General features: G+C 32.7%; 1 protein-coding gene across 1 annotated transcript; it reads right to left on the bottom strand.

The window, feature by feature from the left end:
• Positions 1-2,146: 2,146 nt before the first annotated feature.
• On the bottom strand, positions 2,147-11,209 carry LOC126734514 (peroxidase-like). Its single transcript, XM_050438178.1, has 11 exons — positions 11,070-11,209; positions 9,439-9,587; positions 9,211-9,381; positions 4,505-4,686; positions 4,139-4,331; positions 3,742-4,087; positions 3,533-3,692; positions 3,301-3,477; positions 2,875-3,058; positions 2,697-2,814; positions 2,147-2,559 (listed from the first exon to the last, which is right to left on the bottom strand). Exons 1-11 carry the CDS (start codon positions 11,141-11,143, stop codon positions 2,208-2,210), a joined length of 2,106 nt encoding a protein of 701 aa, XP_050294135.1. The 5' UTR covers positions 11,144-11,209; the 3' UTR covers positions 2,147-2,207.
• Between the last annotated feature and the right edge of the window lie 3,337 nt (positions 11,210-14,546).

The raw sequence follows: 14,546 nt of genomic DNA on the forward strand, positions 1-14,546 counted from the left end.
ATATGTTTAACAAGCATTTTGCGTGAACTCTTAAGAGATATTTATTTTCCAAAATTCTTCTTGTACTTAAACCACAATTTACTCAAAAATGAAAATACTATTCATTTTCCATAGGGTTTGTCTGCAGTCATTTTTTACAGGCCAGAATACTCTTCATGCATGCTTTAACTTGAAATATGGTACTATATCTATTGGAAATATGTTTTAGTTTTTCTTCTTGCTCCTAATGTATTCTGGTTACTTGGTCGTGTGGTTTTTTACATTAACTTGGCGCAAATGTCTGACTACTATAACATGCTGGATAGAACCCAATTTTACACATTCATTCATACATCTATCGCTCGATCACACTCATTACTTGTTGGCATCACTTGATCTTTTATAGCCGCTAAAAACCGTTCAGAGAAAAGCAGACTTGAGGTCAACCAGTATTAACTACGTGTTTGTATTGATCAATTTTTGTCAAACCTCAAATAGATTGAATTCCGACTTTCAATCTTATGCTGCTTAGTATTATGAGGACTTTGTACCTTTAATTGAGCAGTTTGACATGATATGATCGGAACCTGCTACCTTCAAGTTATGTAGTCGACTTCTTCAACCGTAAGGTTCGAGCTTCATTTCGTTATAGGTCTGATACTTTTGTCGTTCATCAACGACTCATTTTGCATTGAGTTTACACTCGACTGCTGCTGTAAGTTGAGGACTGCAGAATTTCTTTATATTTCTTTGATATTTGTATATGTTATTATTATAGTTTGACAAAGGATCATTAAGCCTTTGATATTTTCTGTCAGTTACTATATTTGTATCTCGTTAAAAGACCGACAGAGAGCATTTGCTGAAAGCTCTTAAAATAAGTTTGTAAGTTATCTATTTGTTTATCTAATTAGAGAAAGATTTACTGGTTAAATGACTCTATGTGGCTTATGTTTGTGTGCTATATTACAAGTAGATGCAGAAAAAAAAAGAACTTAGCACAGGCATAAACCAATTAATCAAGATTCAACTCCCATATCAGATGAAGAATGTTCATACCAGCAACCATAGTCTTATAATACTGTTTGGTCAATGACACAAATAATGATAGATCAAGCAAGTGCTCCCAGTACAAGATTTTACCATTAAATCAACATCATCAGAATTATTATAAAGATATTTTACCTTTAGCACATCCTAAAAAAAATCTTAATATTGTCCCAAGGAGATGATAATTTATACTAACTGATAATGACATATGAACAAAGAAATGATTACATTCTGCTTTTAGTTTAACCACAAATTATTCTAACCTATATGTGAATGCTCCGACCTTTTTAGCATGAGATCTACTATATTCTGTTCATCTTTAATCGTTTAGATATATTGCGTTTTAGTGTACATTTAACAAAATATGTTTTTGCCACCAAATTATACTAGTGTATCTTATGCTAATTTAATTTAAATAAAAACGATACCATCTACACAGTTTGTCTACATCCGCTTTTCTCAGGCCTGAATACTCGTAATCCATGCAGAGTTTTTGCTGGATTATCTTATTAACGCAAGCGTAATTTGCAATTGGCCAACAAATAAGTCTAATAGCATTAGATCTAAACTTCTGGGCAGCCATATGGAATGTGGGGCATTTGGTAGCTCGATTTTCTGGGGGTGCTAATGGCAATTATGTGTATTAACTTAACCATAATAGTCAAAATGGGCTGTATTCATGAAAAGAATTAAATGTGTTTCCGAATATGCCATCTTCAAGTAGGAATAGCTTGAATCTTCAGCATATTGGCACAAATATCATGTCCTTAATTTTGACTAGAGATTTCAATAATCACATCGTACAATCCTCGGCGACCATTTCCGTTCTTCGACAAAAACTACTGTATGTGTTTAATTTCGCTTTACAGATAATATTTGCTCTACAGCTAAAAATGCTGTCTCTTTTTTTAGTTTTCCACAATATAATTCCCCTCAGTTTTACATTAAATTTACTGCATTTTCCTGACATTTGTTTATCGCAGAAGAGTAAAAAAAGTTTAACTAAAAACTAATTGACAACATTTTTAGACCTCAAGAGGCGTTCTTTTGCTCATTTGCAGGGTGAAGGTTGATGGCAAGAAATGTTTTTTAATAAATAACTATTAAAATGCAATAATTAATATGCAACCTTTATAATATCAATAAAATTAATTTAATTTACAAAGCAGTAAGTCTATTCAATAATATACTGTTTCATATGCGTCGCATGGCCCATCAGTTTCTTCCATACTAGAACTAGAAGAAGATGCAGTACTTGGTGTAGTCGCTGATGTTGTGGAAGAAGTAGTCGAGGGATTAGTAGTTGGTGTAGTTATTGAGGATGTCGAGGAGGTAGTAGAAGGAGTGGTACTTGGTGTAGTCGCTGATGTTGTGGAAGAAGCAATTGAGGCAGTAGTGGTTGGTGTAGTTACTGATGTCGTCGTTTTTGTAGTAATGGTAGACGTTGTGTCTTGACACTTTTTACATGTGGCATCTTTCCAGAGAGACAGATCAATTGATGGCAAATAGTCGCAAGAAAGAAGTGGATTACTAGAAAATTCAAAGTTAAGATATGTATATTGTGGCCAAAATATTGACATTAAAAATTCCAAAACAATGTCAAAAATGGGATTTTTACTTTAAAAAAATATTTAAATAATTTTAAATGAAAAATTTTTAATACTTACAAAAACGACACTGTTTTAAATCCGTTTATCTGCATACGCTCGATGCTTTTAGAATTATCACATATTATCTTAGAGATCGAGGCTTTTCTAATTTGTTGAAGTTGACCCAGATTAAATCCTAAGGTATTAAATTTGATTTTCAAGAATTACAGAGAAATATACGAACTCGACGGCTTACCAGTATCTCCAGAACGCTCAAACCAAAATCGGTCAGAAACTCTGCTTATATAAAATTGCCTAATCAAAATACATAAATTACTCTTTCCAGCTAAAGTTCCTAACACTGGATTTTCTAACGATGCTGCCACAGCTAACTCAACATCGTCTGGAGTTTCGTAAAGTTGTTGTAGTCTCAAAATATTCTATAAAAAATTTGTGTAATTTTTAAGAATTATAAAGGAATTTTAAAGAAGGTTAATTTTTTTAACGTTTAATGTATAAGATTTAATATTTTAAGAAACATTCACTGTTTAGTACATTAGGAGGAATACAAGGAGCGCGTTTAAAAAGCTAGTATTTTAATATATTTTCGGTGATAACATTAAAAAGTTGAAAAACGTTGGTTTGAAAAATTATTAGAACGAAGCATTAAAAAATATCTTACAGGTAAGGAAATAGAATCTAGGAAGGCAAGAAAACTGTGCGCTCTAGACAATCCGCATAATACTCTATAATCATTGTAGGAGGCAATTCCGTGATCTCTGCTTCGCTGAATATCAATGGCCTTTAAATCTCTACCAATTACCCCAGTTTCTGGAGTTCTGATCCAATTACTGGTGATCTAAAATTAATAAATTATGATCCAATATCTATTAATCCAAGTTCAATTTACTAACCTCTGATGTATGGTAAACATCGGCGCCTTCCATTGCTTGAGTACACATTCCTCTGGTAAGACTATCAAAATTATTTGATGATGACTCTAATATACGAGGAGAGTTGATATTGTCACTAAGCCTGGTAGAACTTTCTATTAATCTATTCTCATTCATTAACCTAAAAGGCTACTAGTACTAAATGATGACAATGAGTCCTGTTTACTTACTGAATCCTTGCTTGAATTAAAGTATGAAAATATCTACTGGCACCCGTAGCGTGCTCATTATATATTACAGGATTTACCAACGGATTATAGTCTTCAACAAATCCAAGAGTCGAATAGGTAATCTTGTTTGTTAAACTATTTAATGAGCCAATAAATATCGGTAACCATTCGTAATAAGCAATGTATTGATATTGAGCAATATTAATTTTTCTGGCTTCCTGAAAAATGCATTCATCTTCCCATTCAGGATGTAATGCAGCCAAAGTATCTGCAATTCTATTGTGCTCTCTTGCCAAGAGAGTTTGAAGAATAGTGAGGTCGGGATTCTGATTTACTCTAGGATCACCTTAAATGTAAAATATATATTTCATGACGTTGGTCATACGTTTTATTATACCTGACATATAGCATGGTAAATTTGATCCACCAACGGTGGAACATGTGGGATTAGGATGTGTTGGAAGCATATCTTGGTTGTTTACATTATTCATTATTAGCCTGCCATTGACAAATGATCGTAGATTTGCATTTTCACTAACACTATTACCATAAACAATGTTTAAATCAAGGAATGCTGATACAGAGGTAATCTAAAAAATATGTATAATTTTAAAGATATAACTTTAAAGCCTCTATTATGTAATTCTAATAATTATGACTAGTTTGCTTGCTTGGAGGCTATCAGGATTAACGTTTCCTTGTCTTATATAACAATAATTTATATTTACAAATTAACCGGCATGTGTAAAAAGAAATCATGTACCTGTTCAACTCTTGACCTATTTCCAAGGCAATTAAAATCTTCGTCTGTAGCGGATCTACTTAGAGGCAGACAAGTGTATCCATACTGTGAATAGACGGGATCATTCGCTGGTACTGGAATTGGAAAACAAGAGTCTGGTGGATTAGCGAGCATTTTAAAATCTTCAGTACAGCACAGGCCTCCTGAAAAAAAAATATCAGTGGCGAAACATTTAAAAAGCAATAAAACAATTTATTTTACTATTTTACTTTTAAGTCAATTTTTTTTTCAATTAATATTTGGATATTTGATTTTTTATTGAATAAGTTCATTTTTAGCTAATATACAGGGTCCTGCAACAGTGCGTCGGTCTTCCATAAAGCCTAAAAAAAAGGGTAAAACATTTTATAACCCCTTAAAATATTTTTTTGTGACGTGATTGCGCATGCCTGGAAAATAGTTTGAAGTATGCTTGAGTCCTTCAAAAAATGTGGCGATATAAGCGGTATTTTTTTTTAAATGGAGTGCCATTCTTTTTATTCAGTTTCTAGGACCACCTTAGGCTACTTAGCCTATGCACTAAATATGGCTACTTTGTCAAAATTCGGATTTTAGAAAAATTAAGGATTACTTTGACTTAAATGGTTTCTTTTTGTCATATATATAGGGTGTTCGTCGTTATCATTCAAATTTTATTCTTAATTTCACGCTTTTTTTAAAAGAAATATTCTGTATATTTTTTATGTATTTAATGAATAATTAATAAATGAACACTTTTAATCATGTAAGCCTATCAGCTATCTTTAGTCATTTTCATCAACTATTCACCATAATAATTAAACACATTTTATAATTACTTCTTTTGTTGTTTCTAAAAACTTCTTTTTACTTCATGTAACTTTTCTGGACTTACTTGACCAAACGCATGTCGTATTGTCTGCTCCATGTCTACTGCCATTGTAAGTAGATTTCTATAAATAACTTCTTTTGCAAAACCCAATTAGAAAAAATCTAATTTTGTTAAGTCAGGCGATCTGGCTGGCCAATGTATCATCAATGCCAATAGGTTCATTCCTTCCAATCCATTTTCCTTTAAAGGTCACATTTAAATATTCAGTGACATTTCGTGAAAAATGTGCAGGAACTCCGCCCTGTTGAAACCACGTTCGGTTCCTTATAATTAATGGGACATTCGCAAGTAATTTAGGAAGTTCATTTTGTAAGAATTGAAGGTACATTTCTCCATTAAGATGACCATTAAAAAATAGGGACTGATAATAGTGCTTTCAATAATTCAACCCCAACCATTTATTGACCAGCTATGCTGGTAGTCGGTCTGAATCTCGAAATGTTACTGAACATTTGAATGTGGTCTTTGAAGGAAAATTCATTGGAAGGAATGGATCTGTTAATTGGCCTGCCAGATCGCCTGAGTTAACAAAATTAGATTTTTTCTTATATATTATTCTTTTTCTTTATAAATTTGTTTTTATTAATTGAAAGGTTATAGTGAATAATAATTTCAAATTAAAAAAAGAAAAATCTAGATCACGTTTGATGTTATCAATAAAACGCATAAGATCAGACTGACTTTTAAACTTCCTTAGCAAGTCATTTATCTGTTGAATTTAAAAACTTTTTATATTAATGAAGGGTTAAGCATTAAGGATCTCTTAATCGAAAATCAGTGGTTTATTACTCTACCAGAAAAGACCCAATATTTTATGGAATAAACATTTTATTTTCCAAAGATATGTATTCAATAACAAAATTATATTAATCAAAAATAAAATAATCTATATGGTTGTAGATGCAGATTTTGTCGACTTTTACCTCAAAAAAGAAACTTTCGTTATGCTTTGGTAAGACATAAAGTTTCAGATGGGTTTAAATGTCAAAAAGTGGGTATAAGTGAAAAAGTGGTCATAAGTAAATAGGAGCATAGGAAAATCGACGTCCATATAAGATAATTGCAGGCAGTTTGCACAAACGTTATCAATTAGCGAACTCCAAAAGTGTTTAGAGTCTAACATACTTACTTAGTTGATAATAGACCTACAACCAACTCACATATTCATATAAGCAGAACTAAGGGCTGAATAACACATATTTAAAAAAGGGCATAAGCAGAAAAATATTGACATTTCATGGTAGAAATTATAGTTAGGGCAGGATTTAGACAAAAATACGGATGACTGGGGTGTGGCAATCATGGTGCTAAGCATATGTCTCGGGCGAGATATGTCAAAATATTCCAGGTAGAAGTTGGAACTATTTGAGCCAGTGTATGCAGTAAACGCAACTAAATAGATACTATACTACTAGATATATAGTTATTTATGTAGGTACACAGTTGAGGACCAATCATTCTGTTTCATTACCTCAGAAATTATTGGTTTATCTCCACCAGGAAAACGAAAAAGTCGATAATCACTTGGAAAGGCTCAAGTGGCAAATGAGTAAGCCAAGTTTCATTATTTTTTATTGCAGGAGAAATTTTTAAAACAACAGTCAAAAGCCAGATGAAAAATTAAACAATATTTCAAGTAAACTTGCTGTAAAAGAGTTGGTGGCTTCTGCAGGTTGGCCAGTCTTTGGACTTGATTTGTAGAATTTTTTACGGCATATTTTCGGGTGATAATCAACTAGGATTAAGTTGGATAAAAAGAAAACTAGTGTCTGGGTAAAAGTCACGTGGCTAGTGGTCAAATAGGTATATAACTTTTGTACATTTTAGGAAAGGTATATATTTATGGGGTTCCTAGATAAAAAAGTATATAGATGATATTTTCCTTTAGAAAACTCTTAAAATTTTAAGTTATTCTGGATATTCCTCTGATAATGTTATTGCAAAGGTTTAAAGGAAAATACTTGAAGTTGTTTCTACTATGGAAATGCAAATTTTTTTTCTCCTTTGAGATGATCAAGTTACTATTTTTGATTTTATTTTTACGCAATGTTTGGAATTAAGAGTTTGACTAATACAGATAAGCAGAATAAAGGTGATTGATGGTTGATGGTACCTTAGACGTTTTTGGAGAACGGAAAATAGAATTTATTTGAAAATTTGGCATCATGGATTTTAGCTGATGGTCTAACGATTAAAAATATTTTTAGCGATACAGCGTTGCCGCTTTTACCAAAAAATAGTAGCAAATTTATTATTTTAAATAGAATACCCTGTATATTATTTTATTTTTCGATCTGCTATCAACCATCAATCACCCTGTATATTTTTAATATTTACTACAGCATTCTAATGCTTTGCGATTCAAGACTGGCAAAACCCTTATACAGGGTGTCATTGAAATGGTGTAAAAAAATTCGGGGGGTGATAGTACTCCTAAAAATTTTAAAAAAAGTTCCTATAACTATAGGGTGGAAAATGCATATTAAGGGAGTTAGGGGCACTGAAAGGGTAAATTTAAAAAACGGTTTTTTGAAATTGTAGGCGTGAATAACTTTTTTTAGGTTATTTTCTTCGCAACGTGGGTTCATTTTTTAAAAACTACATACTTTTTCCTACAAAAAAGGTACTCTTGTTGCACATCGCCCAGAACGATGGTTTTCGAGAAAATTGAAGGCAAAAAGTTTGCTCTGATGGGCTGCTAACTGGTTAAACAACATAAACTTATGAAAGTTATGGGGTTTCAAAAGTAAACAAGTAGTTATTAAATAATTAATTGAAAAATCTAAATTTCATGATTTTTAAAACATCGTATTGCTTTAAAAAAACGAAATAAACCAATTACCAAAATTCCTTATTAAATGCATACTTATTTGATTCATTAGCCTAGTTTACACCGCGAGTACCAAATATTCAATACGCGGACCCAATCCCCTATTCTCAAACTCAACGTGCGCGAGTTGACAAGTTTACACGTAAATTATTCCAAATTGTGACTTAATAGGTTTGAGAATAATGTAGAGGTTTTAGTCCGCGTACTGAATATTTGGTACTCGCGGGGTAAACTAGGCTAATGAATCAAATAAGTATGCATTTAATAAGGAATTTTGGTAATTGGTTTATTTCGTTTTTTAAAGCAATAAGATGTTTTAAAAATCATAAAATTTAGATTTTTCAATTAATTATTTAATAACTACGTGTTTACTTTTGAAACCCCATAACTTTCATAGGTTTATGTTGTTTAATTAGTTAGCAACCCATCAGAGCAAACTTTTTGCCTTCAATTTTCTCGAAAACCATCGTTCTGGGCGATGTGCAACAAGAGTACCTTTTTTGTAGGAAAAAGTATGTAGTTTTTAAAAAATGAACCCACGTTGCGAAAAAAATAACCTAAAAAAAGTTATTCACGAATTAACCCCCTACCCTTGCAAAAACTACCCTTTCCGATTTTCCAAATTATTTTTCAGTATCACCATTTGATTTTGGGTCAAAATTTATGGCAGAGGATTTTTTTTCGAAATTTTATCTCGTTTTTTAAGCCTACAATTTCAAAAAACCGTTTTTTAAATTTACCCTTTCAGTGCCCCTAACTCCCTTAATATGCATTTTCCGCCCTATAGTTATAGGAACTTTTTTTAAAATTTTTAGGAGTACTATCACCCCCCGAATTTTTTTACACCATTTCAATGACACCCTGTATATAGATCCAATGTAAACAGATAAACAAAACTCTAGACAAAGTTGAAAGAAGACAAGTTGGTTTACTAGTTAGGACTAAATTGATTTTAAATATATTTTTTAATAAGATATGATACTTTACCCGGGATATTAACTAGAGAACTCATGTCATGGGCGATAACCTGACCGAATTGCATTGCGCTGACAGTATATGAGATGTCTAATAGGGACAGATTAGGGTAAAATGCAGTGGATAATAGCCTCGCACTGGGTAAAGGATTTCCACTTTGTGCCGCCCTTGGTGAACTATGTCCTAAAAAATTAATACTTTTATACTTTAAAGTCTAATAGAATTTTATAAATACATTACCATCACTATAGTTAGCAGCAATTAATCGGCCATAAGTCGTGTTAGCAGAACCCCAACTAGGATTTTGCAAATTATTACATGATCCATCATATGAACGGTACGATGAGCATGGACAAGAAGTTGGAATTACTCCACAAGTATCAGATTCGCTAAGGATAATACGTCAGTAAATATTACATTAGTTATTAAAGGTGATGCTAGGAGATGAATAGCCCTCAGTCACTTAAGTAAATTAACATTTTAAGTTACTGAGTAAGTTGGATGCTTGGATGTTAATGTTTTCATTTCATAGTAAACAATTTCTCTTTCCATAGATATATACACAACTGTGTAATAAAGTTTTAGTACCCATATATAAGAAAACTTCAAATCTTTGCCTCAATGGAAAGCTTTGGAATTAACACATATATGTATGTCCATCATCTCTCTGCTGGAACTTTTTTTCAGTACTTAAACTAGTCAAAAGGTATGATAACTATATAGATTTACAAGATCTCATAATACTCAATGATAATACTGAAAACGAGGTCATTTAAAAATCAAAAAAATTTAGAAATTTTCGTTAAGTGGATTTGAATTTAAGCAAACATGAACGCTGTAACTTTTTCACTTAATCGTAAGGTTCCATAAAGCAAATCGTAACAGAATGTTGGCATGTCGCAGGAGTATTACTTTAAATAAACTTAATTATTATTTCGCATTAAATCTAATAATAGAAATGTAAGATCATACTAAAAGTTCAAAAATAAAAACATAAATGAGAAAACTAGCTTAATGGAATAATTGAATGTATTCCAGATATTTAAATAAGACCGGAAAATATTCTGGTATGTGCAGCTTTCGACTTTAAGTTTACTTGAACTACATGAAGACAGTCAAAACAGTGCCGAAGTTTTAAATAATAATCACAGAAAATTTCTATAAGTAGGTCATCTGCAGATCATGATCTAGGGTGGTATTAAATTATATAAAGACAAGTTCCTAACACACTATGTATAATTGTACCAACGTTAAATGTTTCAGATATAGAGGGAATTAGCTTGGAATATTTTCACTGATCAACCTCATAGAATGTTTGATATGTATCTTCTCTGAAATGTCCAGGATTATGTTATTTTTATTAATACCTATTTTATGCGTATTCTGAAAACCTGGCATCATTTTGATCACTAGCTAGGATAAACAAAAGAAGGTACTTTGGTTTAATGTGGCTAAGCATTTTTTTCGAACTGGTGGATTTTTGTTATTGCCACATTTGCAGATAACAGATAAACATGATTGATACGCGTACAGATACAAAATTCTACTTCAACACGCAATACCGGAAAAGCATGAAAAATTTGACATTCAGATTAGGTCAAAGGTTTCGGAACACTCATTATAATGTTTGTTTATGAAATATTTCTAACTAACCCTTAAAATTAGAAACTTTGATAAGCCCCAATTAAAACAGAATAGATTTATATTAAAATAGATCTTCTAGGAATTTTGTAATTTCTGACAATCTGGGTGGGAATCCATCAATTTCAAATCAACATTCAAGTCCTAAAAGTTTTTGTTATGCTTAAAGTTTGTAAATTTCTCTCCATCGTTCTATACTTTTCTTTTACTTTAAGCTAATTTAAACTTACCTTTGAGCAAAAACACTGTAATAGTTACATAACAATGCACAGAAAAGGACTAAAGTCAGGTGACTAGTTGCCATCTTTGTAATCACTAAAATGCACGTTAGTCGGTAACGACTAACTGAATACTTCCTAAAATTAATATCGGCTTATATACTCTGGACCATGTTTTAAAATTGGTATTTTTCACTACGTTTTTAATATTTATAATTTGAAACTCAAATATTAAATAAATTACGTGTTTTTTACCTTTGAAAATTTTTAAGCTCTTAATTTCAATAAGAAGTGCTTAAATCTTAGATACATGTCGTTTACGTTTTTAATTGTTTTTTATTGTATTATTTACTCCGATAAATAATTAGTTTAACTGCGTAACAATCTATATGTAAATAATTTACAAAAAAACAAGTGATTATACTTAGTTAAACAGATAAAGTTGTAATGCATATATTTTGCTAAACATATATGCATCTTTAACCCCCCGTTGCCTTGTTATTAATCTAATAACTATATATTCTTTGTGTCAATGATATGACCTAACTTATTCTTGTCTATAGCAGTATAAAAAGATTTATAGTACTTCCTTCAAATTGTCAGACTGTCTTTCTAATTAGACTTGAAATCCGCTTCACCCTATATCTTCTTGGTTCTAGCTTTGAGTTCACAGAATAGTCCACAGGCTTTAGAAGTTAGGCCTTCTTAATGTGTTATTGTTCCATCTGCTGCCTTCTTCTAACTATAGAAATGGTTTTCTGTTCATGGTTATCTTCATAGCTGACAGTGTTCCGTGAAAAGATCTACCATTATCCTTATATGTTATCATCTCCATGTCAGGCGCGGCTGATACCGACATCTTCCAACCCATCTAGCCAGCGTGGAAGATTATGGATTATTACTCGTAAACCAGGATTGATTTTAAAACAAACGAAATAGTACCTCAAGTGGTTAGATCATCACATGATAAGTCTCACAACTGTAACAGAGTCAGTATCAAGAAATCTGGGTGAGACAGCAATTCATCACCTCCAATCTCAATACAAAGCAAAATTAAACTTTCCCTTGCCACCTATAATATTCGAACAATGAGATCGACCGGACATCTAAAAGATTTAGAGGTGCAACTATCCCATATCAAATGGAATATTTTGGGTCTAGGCGAAACTAGGTTGCCTGACGAAAAATGCATCACACTGAAATAAGGCCACCTTTTGACTCAAAATTACAACGAGAAAAACTCACACATTGCGAAACAGCGATAATGATTCATACCAGTGTTAAGCAGCTCGTTACGAAGATGAAATTTATATCGAGTAAAGTCATGTATATAGTAGTAAAAATATCGCTAAAAATAAGGTATAGTGTCCAAATAATTCAAGTATATATCCCTTGCAGCTCTGCACCCGATGAAGAGGTAGAGACGTGACTACGATGACATTTTACAGGCGCTAGAAATAGAAAAAGCACACTACGAATTTGGCGACTTCAATGCCAAACTAGAAGTACCAGCGAGAGACTGAAATCAATATGTGGGTAAATTGGACTGGGTTGTACTAACTCACGAGGACCAAGACTTATCAATTATCTCCAAAAAAAAAAAAGAATGTACTGTAACTCCTTCAAAAAATCAGAAAAAAGTTGTCGGACATGAAGAAGTCCAAGCTATCGACCCTAAGCCGCTTTGATACGGGTAGCAATCACAAGATGGTAAAAGATAAAATAGAAATAAATAAGAAAGAGGACAAAATAAATTAATAAAAATACAACCATTTCCCACATCAAAAACAAATCAAGAAAACCTCCAAAAATTTTAAGCTGAACTTGTTCAATATAGAGGTACTGAACAACTTGAATATAGTCGACCTAGAAAACAAAATAAGTATTGACATTGACACAATTCAAAATAAAAAAGTAGATTAGAGAACGCATGGCGAAAAGAAGAATCTTGAAAATGATGAAACTAGCAAATCTATGAAAAAGAAAATAAGAGAAGATTTAAGGTAGTATAATACAAAACTGATAACAATGACTTTCGAAAACAACAAGAACATGAAATCACTAAAAAAACTTCACAATAATGGTCGCCTCTAATCTATCAACTAAAGGACATAACCAAAAATATCAAAGAAGATAAAAAAAGATTTAATAAATATCGTAGAAAATTTACAGCGCACTTTAAACGGAAAACACCTTAGTGCAAGAAATTGAAACTGATAAAACGATTCTCAATCTGCGCTCTGAGGACATGCCCGACATCACTATACAAAAAGTAGAACTAGCATTATGTCAAATAAAAAATGGGAAAGCACCATGGGAAGATGGAATTACAGCAAAAATAATAAAACGTGGGAAAAACACTAGTGTAGAATCAACGAAAATTCTTCTTAATACGAGGGCAGTTCAGATATGATGGAGACAAATGATGTAGGCATGTATGTTTTGAAGGTCGTGGTTAGAGTATGTGATACTTGGGTCCCTTACAAACACTCTGGCATAGTTTTCGTTAGGGGCGCATGTTTCACGCATGTGCTAGAGACCATAAGTGAACATCAAGTGCCGACCGTATTGCGCAACGTATTGTCATTCGTTTTTTAGTGTGGTAGGGCGTTTTAAACATGAAAAATTTCTCGTTTTTTTTTAAATCAGTTTGGTAGTGAGTGTCTGAGTAGGGCTGATGGGATTAAATGGAGTAAAGCATTAAAGGATGACCGCGAAACCGTTGAGAATGAGCCGCATGACCTTTGACCGTGAACCATCATTACACCAGACAACACTCGACTCGCACAACTTCCTGCGCACCCAACGTTCTATCAATGCTGCATACTAACCTTCTGAAAACAGACGTGAAACCTGCTTATTGCTCGAAACGGAAGATCATTGCAACACGAAGTGCGATTCTTTTCCAGGATGATGCGCCCTCATACCGCGCTTGATACAATATCGAAATTGGGGTGAGAGGTGCTAAAAAACGCCCTTTACAGTCCGAATTTATCACCCAGCGACTACCACATGATTAAACTACTGAAAAATACCCTCAGAGGTCAAAAATTAACACTGACGATGAGGACTGTCCGAGTTGCCCAAGAAATCATTCGATACTACTATTAAAAAGCTTTTGAAAAGGTGAACAAACTGTGTAACTAGTGAGGGAAAAAATCTAGAAAAACTCCAAATTTTTGTAAATTTTTCCGAAATAAACGTGGTTGCCTCGATCATATTTGAACCACCCTCGTAAATGCCTAACAGAAGGCGTAATAGCTCAAACATGGCAGAATGTCCAGATGATTTTACTGTATAAAAAGGGAGATACAACCAGGTTAGATACCTAGCAACCTCCAGAACAAGCTGGTTTGCGTAAAGGTCGTATAAATGAAAAGAGGAGTAAGACGAGGCGATACCATCTCGCCAAAGCTGTTCACACTTGCACTGGAAGAGGTTTTTAAAACTCTAGACTAAAATAAGAAACGCAATAAAATTGACGGCAAA

Source organism: Anthonomus grandis, chromosome 3 (assembly GCF_022605725.1).
Source record: "Anthonomus grandis grandis chromosome 3, icAntGran1.3, whole genome shotgun sequence".
NCBI lineage: Eukaryota > Metazoa > Arthropoda > Insecta > Coleoptera > Curculionidae > Anthonomus > Anthonomus grandis.